General features: G+C 31.8%; 1 protein-coding gene across 1 annotated transcript in view; it reads right to left on the reverse strand.

Annotated features, from left to right (window-relative positions):
* Positions 1 to 12,175, reverse strand: part of LOC139527185 (histone-lysine N-methyltransferase SETD1B-A-like) — a 31,462-nt gene that overhangs the window by 8,293 nt on the left and 10,994 nt on the right. The window contains exons 10-13 of the mRNA XM_071322493.1: positions 11,737 to 11,938; positions 11,102 to 11,161; positions 9,353 to 10,293; positions 3,980 to 4,083 (exon numbers count right to left, since the gene is read on the reverse strand). Of these exons, the coding sequence (XP_071178594.1) occupies positions 3,980 to 4,083; positions 9,353 to 10,293; positions 11,102 to 11,161; positions 11,737 to 11,938 (1,307 nt within the window). The remainder of the gene's footprint in view (positions 1 to 3,979; positions 4,084 to 9,352; positions 10,294 to 11,101; positions 11,162 to 11,736; positions 11,939 to 12,175) is intronic.

Genomic DNA, 12,175 nt, shown 5'->3' on the forward strand with positions numbered 1-12,175 from the left:
CAATTAACATATCATAAAGTACTTACAATATTTCAATTTTGCGTGATGTCCAGTGGCAAATATTATTGACATGCATGTTCAGGCCGAGAACAATCATTTGACATTAAAAAAAAAATCAGATAGGCCCTGTAATAGTTGCCATCCGGCATGAAAAAAGGTCAATGACACTTGAACTGCCACTAGACAATGAAAGTACATACTAGTATTGAATAGGAACCGCCGAGAATTTTGCTTGCAGCAGGCTCAGACAATTTATCACGGTTGATTGGAAGATATGTATTAGTGAAAGTGGTCGGATATATTCACCCCTAAAAATAAAGAATGAATGCGACGTGGTGTAGCGAACATTTTGTCAAACTAAATAAGCTTTGTGAAGCTTTATCGAATAACTAACATGACGATACACAGCTATGTATCTCTCCCAAAGCAGAGAAATTAGAAAGTTAAGACTCCAGTTAGGCTTTACCGCTTAGATGATTGTATGCGAGATGCCTAGTTTAGTGTACAGAATTATTTTGAGATGAACATAATTTAGTTTAGTTAGTCTATATATACAACAATGTTTATACACTACTTAATTGAAGAGTTAGTTAATACGCGGTACGTTGAACTATAAATACTGTGGTAAACCAAATAGAACTTTGTAAAGTTTGCCGCGTTCTCTGTGAGGAATCTGTTAGAATAAGTTTACAACAGCAAAAAATGCTCGTAAATCGGAATAGTGAAAACTGGCACCTTCCATTGTGAGTGTCAAAAGGGGTGGTGTTGGTTGCTAGAGTAATTTCTGTGTCGCATGTTTGCATGTGTTGTTTAACACTATATAAAGTAGGGGAATCTGCATTAAAAATATTTTTTTTCATCTGCTTGACCAGAAATATTTCTTTCCATCAAATTGGGGATCAGAATATTTTTTTTAGGAAAAAAACCATAACCCCCTTGAAGTTAAATGGTCGTTCCCTGATCGCGTGAACATTTTTCTTTATGAAGAGAGACTGCACTGCCGAAGACATTTCTTTTTTTTAGTAGAATGTGTTCCCATTTTCTTATACCAAAACTTGCAAAGTTTTCAGTTTCTTTATATGCATATCGTCATGGTACTTCTTTGATAGTTATACCCGATAGGTGGCATGCTAAAATCTGTTTCTGTGATATTAGAACGAATAGTTCAAATACCATGTCAACAATTATTCTATCAAAGGGTGTCTGCATTGGGGAGGAGGGGGTCTTTCATATCTATATTCTTTAAAATGTTTGCCATTTTCTCTATTTTTTATACTTTTGCCCATTATTTAAGGACCTCATTTTTCTCTATTCTTTAAACCCCCATCATTATTCTCTATTCTGTAAATCTACATCAACACCCTCATGAAGCTCTACTCATGAAGTATATTTTCTATTACGGCACTTGTTAACCGTTGTCGGACTATTGGGGTGTTGGACCAGTGGGGTGTCGGAATATCTGGGCGATCCCCAAAAGTCCAATAATTGTTTATGTTATTATGAACCCTATCCCATGTCAATATCAGATATTTGTTTGAAGTTTATATCCAAGATATACAAAAGTGTCGGATAGTTTCGTTTCATCTATATTACAGTTTTCAGTTGCAAAAAAATGTTAGTTAGTCTAAGATATGTATTTATTTATTGGTTATAAATATTATGGACAATATACACTATGCCATCTTTATTTAAAAAAAAAACTAAATGAATTCACTGTGTAATATATTAAAATTATCACGTAGTTTCTCTTTATGTCCTACGAATAACAATGTATGGTATTGTGCACTGTTCTGTTATTTGTGTTTCTTATCTGTAGTACAATCGGAACAACTCGGCCTTTCTGGTTGCACGAAGAAATAACTATTGTACTGCGTAGCGAGAATGGCCGAGTAGTTACGATTGATCTGTAGTAATCATTAAAATGTTAACTTGGCATGCCATACTTGATAGAAATGCGGACGTGAAAGAAAGCACTCTTTATCAAAACGTCAATGGAGATTACATTTACACATTATTCGTTTATACATCGTACATGTATTTCAGGGAAAATGTGTATTAATTTTCAATGTTGACACCAATATCGATCTGCTGGATGTAGAATTTTACGAAGAAAAACTACGGCTGTAATTTAAAACTGCCATAGTTGTTATTGCATAGCAAAGACTAGTTAAATCATTGACAATATTATAATATTGACCTAGTCCAAATAATTTTGACGTTTGGCAAGGCTATTTTATTTTTTTTCTGGGACGCCTTCCATTGACCCAATATTGTTATCGTACGATGCAGTCCGGTGTATCCGCGCATTACAGAATTATTTTGAGAAGAACATTAGTTTAGTTTGTTTATACAACAATGTTTATACACTAATTAATTGAAGAGTGAATTATTTAAAGTTAATACAGTGAACTCTAAAGACAGTGTTAAACCAAGTAGAACTTTGTAAAATTTACTGCGGTCTATGCATATGAGGAATCTGTAAGAACAAGTCGAGGAACAAGTTTACAACAGCAAAACATGCTGGTAAATCAGAATAATGAAAACTGGAACCTTCCTGTGACAGTGCCAACTATTTTATGAAGGGGTGTCTGGATTGCGGAGGAGGGGGTCGTTAATTCCTATCTGTATTCTTTATACTTTTCGCCAATTATTCTCCAATCTTTATATTTAAACACCTCATTTTTCTCTATTCTTTGTTATTGGTCCATTTTTCTCTATTCTTTAAATTCCCCCCATTATTCTCTATTCTGTAAACCCACACCCACACCCTCGTGAAGCTCTACTCATGAAGTATATTTTCTATAACTGCAGTTATTAGCCTTTGTCGGCCTATTTGGGTGTCGGAACAGTGGAGTGTCGGAATAATAATGTGTCGGAATATCTGGGCAACCCCAAATAAGTCCAATAATTTATGGTATTATGAACCCTATCCCATGTGAATATCAGATATTTATTTTAAGTTTATATCCAAGATATACCAAAGTGTCGGATAGTTTTGTTTCATCTTCATTACAGTTGTCAGTTGCAAAATAAAATTGTTTTAAAAATATGTATTGGATATAAATATTATGGACAATATACACCATGCCATCTTAAAAAAAAAATCAAAACTATCACGTAGTTTCTCTGATCTCCTGTGTATGTTATTGTACGTTATTGTGCACTGTTCTGTTATTCATTTCTCCAATCTGTAGTAATCATTAAAATGTTAACCCGGCATGCCATACTTAATAAAAATGCGGACGTGAAAGAAAGCACTCTTTATCAAAGCGTCAACGGAGATTCCACATTCTTCACCTCTGTTATAAAAGGTTTACAAATGTCCAATGCTTTCGTCCATGCATGCCTTTAAAAATTGTTAATTTTGGAGAATGGATTTTATACTAAGAAATATATTTCAGTTTGAACAAAGCATACTTCCAAGGATGAGGGCAAAAGTTTTTTTCTTCAGTTTAATGACACTTGCCGTATTGAAAATAAAACCATTGTTTCCCTAATAGATTCATAATGACAGATGGTTAATCATAGAATTACAATTATATCTTCATTTATGCTTCAAAAACGTATCAATTTTTATCTTTTCTTTCTATAATTATTTTTATAATAACAAAAACAATTCTTTTTGTGACGAAATCATACAAGGTGGGATATCACCGGCTGTGCGAGGCTCTCAGTCCGTCAAATTATCGAGTTGAGAAGCCTGTCACGGTATTCTTCGGCTGATTTTGCGATTTTGAGGTACAAGTAATCCAAGCACTTGCATGGCATCCATTTTAAATGTACAATTAAGGACTTAATAGCGCTCCTTCGTTCAATTAAATTTAATAGTGAGTTAATAGACTATTAACGTTAATTAAATGTTGTGCAACGCAAGTAATAGACTATTAAATTTAAGTGTACTTTTAATAGACTATTAACTTTAATAGACGTTTGTGCAACCCAGTCCAGTATTTAGCTTTACAAATGTTTGTATACCAACCTGAGTTTTATTTGACTCCTCTAATGCACAAAATGCTGCCTGATGAACTTTGCCCATTTTATCTTCCCTGGATAATTTGTAGAAGCCCTCTGTCCTTGCACACCCTGTAAACAAAATATAAAATAAGTCCAAGGACCATAACTCTGCTCAAAATCATCAGAGTGGATTAAAGTTTGAACTTGATCTGTAATTTGTCATGATAAAACAATATTCCAAATATTAAATGAATATCTTCAAGCATGAAGATGAAAGTGTAGAAAACTGATTTGCCAGACTGATGTTTGGACAGTCAGATGGATGGAGTCATTAGCTATAATACTCTCTTAGCTATATTCATACTGCTATGCTAGCAACAATGTAGAAAAAACAGATTTTTTTTCTTAATATATTGTTAAAAGTCTTATAAATTAGAAGGTAGGGAATCAATACAACATACATATTGAAAGAAACTTATTCTTTCTGTTATGTTTTTTTTTTTAAATACTGTGTGTTTTAATACACACCAAAACCTAACGATGAGCACCAATTAAAACTGCAAATGTTTTAGCATATGATATGAAGGCCTTTTTTTTTTTGGTATAAAATTGTCTCTACTGAGCAATAGTTAGAAATGCCCATCCCCCCCTTTTACAATACATTTGTAGCAGCATTTTACATCTTTTATCAATTTATAAACATACAAATAAAACTAATACACATTGTACATGTGAAGCATTAATAAAAGTCATATGAAACCGCAAATTAAAAAAAAATTGGCCTGTTTTTTATAAGGGCTATTCCAGAAAAAAATGTATGGGGGGGTTGGGGGTTGGAAGGCACATTATATTAATAATACATGGGTGAAGGGTATCAGAGCAACTTTTCACACTATAATCAACTATAATTCTCAAATACAATTGTCTGGGTGGCGAGTGGTGACAAAAACTGCCTTCCAACACCCCCATACATTTTTTTCTGGAATAGCCCTAACTAAATGGATAGTTTTCATTATAAAACTGATGTATATACTTTTTTTTGAAGAAAATTCTACAATTTGTTCACATTTAGAAGAAGTTTACTTTTTTTTAATTGCTTGCTTTCAGGAAGCAATTCGCCGAAATATATTGCATATTCAAGTGACCTTCGCGTGACACTTCTTGTAAAAATCTGGAAATGGCAAAACGCATGGATCTGTCATTGAAATAAACTATTGTCTGATTGTACATGTTATACACATGCTCAATATCCATTTTTATTTGTTCAAATTTTACCATAAGATGACATTGGTTAACTATGGCTTCAAAACACAGTAACCAATTAGCTGCCATATTTTTTAAATCATAACAGACAGAGAAAAACAAATTGACAATTATACGATATTTTGGCATATGAAATGATACATACACATGCATTGTTTTAAGAATTGGAAAAAACATTATTTTTCACCAGTCACTCGTTTCATATGACTTTAATACAATAGATAAACAATCAATTTTAATAAAAAAAATACTAATTTCATTTATACAAAAGAAACAATTAAAAAATCAAATTATATTATTAACAATATCATGAATATAGCAGGACATACAAACATTCACTCATTGCCAGTTGTTCATAAATAATAAATGCTTGAGAAAAAATTAATATGGTACATATTTAGAAAATTTTACCAGTACATGTTTTGATGAAATTGCAAAGGATAAGGCTTCGTAAAAATAATAAAATGCTCCAAGGGCACAGCATCATACAGCCACAGAGGTGGAACCCTAAACAGTGTGGGCAAGTAGATATTGAAAAAACATTCAAGCTTATTGCAGCTCTGAATTCATGATTAAATTTTGGCACAGTATAGGTTTCTTAATAAATGTGGTCTCAGAACTTAAACATTTCAAATTGGAAATAAACTTATATGGGTCTATGCCCAAAGAAATGCCAAGATTTCTTTTTTTTATATATAAAATCATAGTCTTATTTTGGAGCCTTTGGATCACAAAATGGAATAGTTTGATAATGGGGCCAAAGTTAAGAAATCTAAATACAGGGATAGATTCAGCATATCAGTGATATTAGACACCCCATAAACTCAATTTTTTTCTATCGATTGTTGAAATCAAACAAAGCTAAATCTGAACCCCAATTTTGACCAACTTGAAAACTGTGCTCAAAATCAATAATCTACCTACATGTTTAGATTTAGCATATCAAAGAACCCAAATAATTCAAGGTTTGATGAAAATCAAACAAAGTTTAATTTAGGACCCCTTTGACCTCAATGTGGACCAATTGAAAAACCGGGTTAAGGAGGTATCCAACACATTCACTGAAATTTTTTTGGCTTGTTTAATTTTCATAAAATTTTGACAAATACTTTATGACAAAAATATAAAAATTTCCAAAAATTTGAACCAACCATTTTATCAGAAAAATTACACTGGTTATATAGCAGTTTGACAAACACTAATTTCATTGAATTTTGATCATTGAGAGGCTTAATATTCCTTTAACAACACAACGTAATTGAAGCGTTTAGCTGATTTCACAGAGTTATCTCCCTGTAGTGTTAGGTACCACCTTAACAATCCAAAATCTAAATACATGGTTAGATTTGGGCAAATTAAAGAACCCCTTTGTAATTTGTCAAGAAATAAGTAATTTACACAAAATTAAAAGTATTACAAAAAATTGTTGGTCCCTTTTTTCCTGTACAGTTCAAGCCACAGAACCCAAAATCAATCTCAACCTAACTTTTTGGTATGGAACCTATGGACCAATTTCATAGTGATCTTTAGACTTATACTAAATTTTTATCCGGAAACCAGTAATCCTTATTTTTTAGCCCATAATTACAAAGCAGTTAGCACAAGAACCCCCAAAATCAATCCAAAATCTTCCTTTTGAGGTATTGAACCTTGTGGTACAATTTCATAGAGATACATGTACATACTGTTATACACAAGTTATTGTCCTAAAACAAGAAAAAAGAGCTGGGCTGTAAGCACATGATACGCCGGTTGCCCTTTTAGCTTGTCTTTATGCTTTAAATGATTTTTTTTTGTACATTAATTAGGCTGTTAGTTTTCTCATTTGAATTGTTTTACAATTGTCATTTCAGGGTCTTTTATAGCGGACTGTGTGGTATAAGCTTTGCTCATTGTTGAAGGCCATACTGTGACCTATAGTTGTTAATTTTCTTTTAATTTTTGAAAGGTAGCTTAAGTCAACAGATATAAACAATTCACCAAAGTTTCATAAAATATTGTGAAAGTGTTTATGAGTGATTGTCTGAAAACTGGCAAATCCCCCCTTTAAGCATAAAACTTCATAACATGGAAACGAAAAATCTGAAATTTATAAAAATCAAAAGGGAGCTTACGTCAATAGATATAAATAATTTGACAAAGTTTCATTAAAGTTGATGAAAGCATTTTGGAGTTGTTGTCCAAAAACTAGAAAATCACCCTTTTTTTAAGGATAAAACTTCATAACATCATGAGTTTTATTTTTTATAATATGTTGTATGGGAGATAACTCATATTTTATTAAAGCAGATGAAAAGTTCTGCAAAATTAACTGTCATATTCAGGTCCTTCCCATTTTCAAGATGAATGCAAGAATTTGAACATGGTAAAAAATCAGCAAATTGTTATTAAACCAAAGCTCTGACTGTTCTTCTTTTTTCAAGAATTGGTAAAACTAATGTATGTTGTACAACTGATGATTGGGCAAAAAACTACTTCAACAGTCACGACAGTGTCATTAAACTTAATTTTAATTACAAATGTTAAACCGTGGGAAAATGGTTTGTGAAATTGTGTTTCATTAAAAAATTAATTGTCAAATTCATGTTCACCGATTTGATTAAACTTTCCACATTTGATTAATAACTAAAACATGTATCCTTATTACAAAAAGTCCAAATAAAACAACATGAACAAAAAATAGTGCAAGGACTTGTTACAACACATTGATCAGCTTTTAAACATATTTCATACCAGACAATATTGTATTAAACATGTTAAATATCTAGATGACCTTCAAAGACTCTTAATGATCATAGATTATATATGTTAAATAATGCAATATACATGTACATGACATAAACAAAAATATAGATATAAATTGACAGAAAAGCATAGGCAATTGTAAATTTTTTTCAGCTTATTTTGATAAGTTGAACATGTACAGTTGAACCAAATTCACTCTCAATAGCAAAATACTATCATAACTATTCTACTTTTAAAAAGGTTTAAAAATTAAAATGTATTTTTTAAATTTTTGTCTGATTGTTAGCTAATGCCTCTTTCGTGTCTTTTAGCCCTGTAAATATGAAAAACTAATACCATGAATACTATACATATCAAATAGTTCAAGAAAATGTCTTTGTGAATGGTTTTTGTCATTCATTTCTCTTTGCTACACATGAAGTCAACATTTTTTTTCTCAACTTTTATATTGATCAACTATAAAGTATATAAATAGATTTGCATTTATAAGATAATCATGATTATAGAATTCACAATAATAGTTTGGCTAAATATTAGATGTGCAATAAACATGATAACTGTCCTAAATGAAATTCAAACTGAAAAGACTGCCAACATAAATTTTCTACCTTAATGGTTTTAGGGTTAATCAATATTTGATGATCATGATGGTGGTACTATACTGTATCATTACTCCCAAAATATCTGAAAAATGTGACATTTAAAGCCTTTTTGTTTGGCAATTTTTACAATTTTCAGTATGAAGGAAAATTAATGTCATGAATTTGTACTTTAACATATTTAATAGTAATAATTTCAAAACAAGACCATTTTTACCATCTATCATGTCTATAGTATATATTCTTTTTTCTTGCAGCTTACTTTGATTGACAGGTCAGGCACTATGCATTTATCATGTTTTGATTTAAAATAAAAGGTAACCAGATCATTGAAAGTATCAGCCTATATAGTATACTGTGTAATTATCAGTCATAACAATAATTAAACATCTACATCTAGATCTATTATCACTGTATCATAAAATAAAATATATGTACAACAAAAAATTACAATAAATTCTATATAATAAATTCTTTAAAAAATATTAATTTTTACAATATATATAAATTTGTATAACAATACAATGCATACAAGCATGACAAGATGTAAAATGCTGTTAACTAATAATAATAGGTAACTATCGTATCTGATGATTTTTTTAAAATAATTAAGTATATAACCCTAGCTAGGTATTTATTAAAAAATCAAAATCCTGAAATAAAATATTCAGACTCAAAAACCTGCAACATGGTGCAAGAAACAACCAACTCATATATTTCACTTTCCAATTTGAAAACACATAAACACCAGAACCATCTGAATACCAAAAACCATGATAACTGACATATACCTGTTTTATGCTCATGGTCCTTTTTCCGTCTTTTTGATGGCACTGGGTTGGGAATATTTGTGAACGGATGGTCGACCCATAATATATCATTTATCCAATAACACATAGGTTCTTCCGACTGTAATAAATGGTCGTACGTCCGTTTTAAGTAATTCACATCCTCATTGTCTATGCCCTGATTATAGAGATCAAAGAAAATTTGTCGTTCCTCTTCCAATTTCCTTGGAGTGAATTTTTTCACCTCTTTTGGAGGTGGAAGAAGATTAATTAACTCTCTGCTGCCTTTAGACTTATTCAGTACGTCCGTAATATCCACTAAATGCATGTCTTTCTGTTTTCTTTTGCCTCTCTTTGGAGGCTCTTTTTTCTTTTTGTCCTCGGTTTTTAATAAATTTTCTATATTTTCTAAATTCACAATTGGTTCTAAAGTCTTTGGTTTTGAAGGTTTTTTCTCCTCCAGAATGTCTTTAATTGACGGTTTGGGAGGTAAGCAATAATTATGGTCAATAAACACTTCCATAGGAGTAGTATTGCCATCCTCATCCGCAGAATCTGTGCCGTCGGAATCAAGATCAACGTCATCAAGTCTTTCTTTTTCTGGCGGTCTTACAAGAGGAGCTGCAAAATAGTCATGTTCCGCCAAAAAGCTTGGGCGTTCTTCCCTTTCAGGTGCTTTTAATGGAACGTCTTTCACTGGTGTTAAAACTGGCGGTTTTTGCTCACTATCACGTAAACTAAGAATTTCTGAAGCCTCCAGTAAAGTTTGAAATCCTGATTTAACGGAACTGTCTGTAGAAGTAGACTGAATAGCACTTGTTTTTTCTTCAGCCTCACTTTCAGTTTGTTTACTATCAGAATCTTCTGTTACTTCACTTAATTCTCTGACAGGCGATAGCTTTCCTGGTGATTTCTTTCTGCCTTTTTCCTTAGGAGTCTCTTTTCTAAAAAAAATCAAAAAGATGTTAAAATGCTATGAAATTTAAAAACAAAACAACTATATAAACTTGCTAAATCATGAGGTTGATTCATTTAATCTTGTGTATAAAATACAATTTTTTCATATACTCGCCAATACGTTTGTAAAAATGGAACCTGTTGGCGACTTTTATAGCTTATCATATGGCATGGGTTCTGCTAATATTTTGAAGGCCATACAATGACCAATAGATGCATACATTAACACCATTTAATTTTAGATAGATAGGTGTCTCATTGGCAATCATCACACATTTACTTATTCTAATATTGTTTTATATTGAATAACAAATTTTGACATCTAAATATCTAGTTTTATTGTGTTGTGTTTTTTGTTTGCTGTCTCTTTATAGTGAGACTCATAATTGTTTTTATTCAATTAGTTGCTTCCTATGAGCTGCTTGTTCTTTCTTTATTTTACAGCTGTTTTCATAATGCTTGCAAAGTAAATCTTTGGTTGGCTTGCTTGCTTTGTTTGCATATTTGTTTATACAAGATTTGTAAATCAGATTGATATCTTTAAACAATATATATAGGCATAGTTTAACCTGTATATTTCATATTTGAATTTAATTGGGTGTTATCCTAATGATTGTACAATATACCATAAAAGCAAGCAAGCTAACCAAAGTTTTGTTCTACATGCATTAGGAAATTAGCTGTAGGTGTAATTCTCTAGTTGATGTGATACAGTAATGCCATATAGTATTACACCACATGGTTATTGAACCTAGAACTGTTATTGATTTTATATTTGTATGGTTACTCATCAACCTTTTAGCTTCATCTTTGGCCTCTTCTTCTTGAGCATCTGATGTCATACTTTCATCCTCCCTGAAAATAAATTATCAAATTATGTTTAAACAATTTACAAAGATTTTAAGCTCATGTGAAGGGAAAATTGTACAAAAAATAAGACAGCAGCCTCTCAACATTCAGAGTGACAAGATTTATCAACTAGCACATAAAACTGAACAAAAACGTTGTTGAAATTATAACAAGACTGTCCATAGATGACCCACTCATACTACCATTTGCTTCAGATAAGATTAAATTGAAGCTTTTCCAATTGGGTTATAAATGTGGTTTATAAAGCAAAATCAAAAGGTAAGTTGATGTAAGGTGTCAATAGATAAACATCTGATGAATAAATGGTTGTCTAATGTCCAGTGAAAAGTCAAATGCATATTCAGAACAGGAATATGATATGAATATTAACCCTCATTTGAAAACTAGATCAACATGCTGTGTCAGATTTTTAATGTGTTAGAACACAAAATAATAGTCTGCAGGAAAGACATGTGTTCCTTCCCGAACACATAGTTTTAACCCCTAAATGCCACATGCTTGGCAGAGAAACAGCAATTTTCAAGTAAAAGACAACGAAAGGAAAGAAACTACAATCATACTTCTCATCTTCAGACAAAGCAGATTCAGCAGTATCTTCTGGTTGAGTTTGTAACTTTTCTTCTACTTTAGACACCGCTTTCTCCTTCTCTGTCTCCACCTCTTCCTCTGATGACTCCTCCTCATCATCACTTGACTCTTCATCGTCACTGGAGTCTTCACCCTCTCCTTCATCACTGCTCTCTGCACTTCCTGCTTCCTCATCTAAAGGAGAGAAAAAAACAGATATAAAAAGATGTGGTATAAGTGCCAATAAGACAACTCTCAATCCAAGTCACAATTTTAAAAAGTAAACCATTATAAGTCAAAGTATGGTCTTCCATAGGGAGCCTTGGCCCTCACCCAAAACAGCAAGCTATAAAGAGCCCTGAAAATTACTAGTGTAAAACCATTCAAACGGGAAAACCAACAGTCTAATCTGTATAAAAAACAAGAAACAAG

Source organism: Mytilus edulis, chromosome 6 (genome assembly GCF_963676685.1).
Source record: "Mytilus edulis chromosome 6, xbMytEdul2.2, whole genome shotgun sequence".
In the NCBI taxonomy this organism is placed as follows: domain Eukaryota; kingdom Metazoa; phylum Mollusca; class Bivalvia; order Mytilida; family Mytilidae; genus Mytilus; species Mytilus edulis.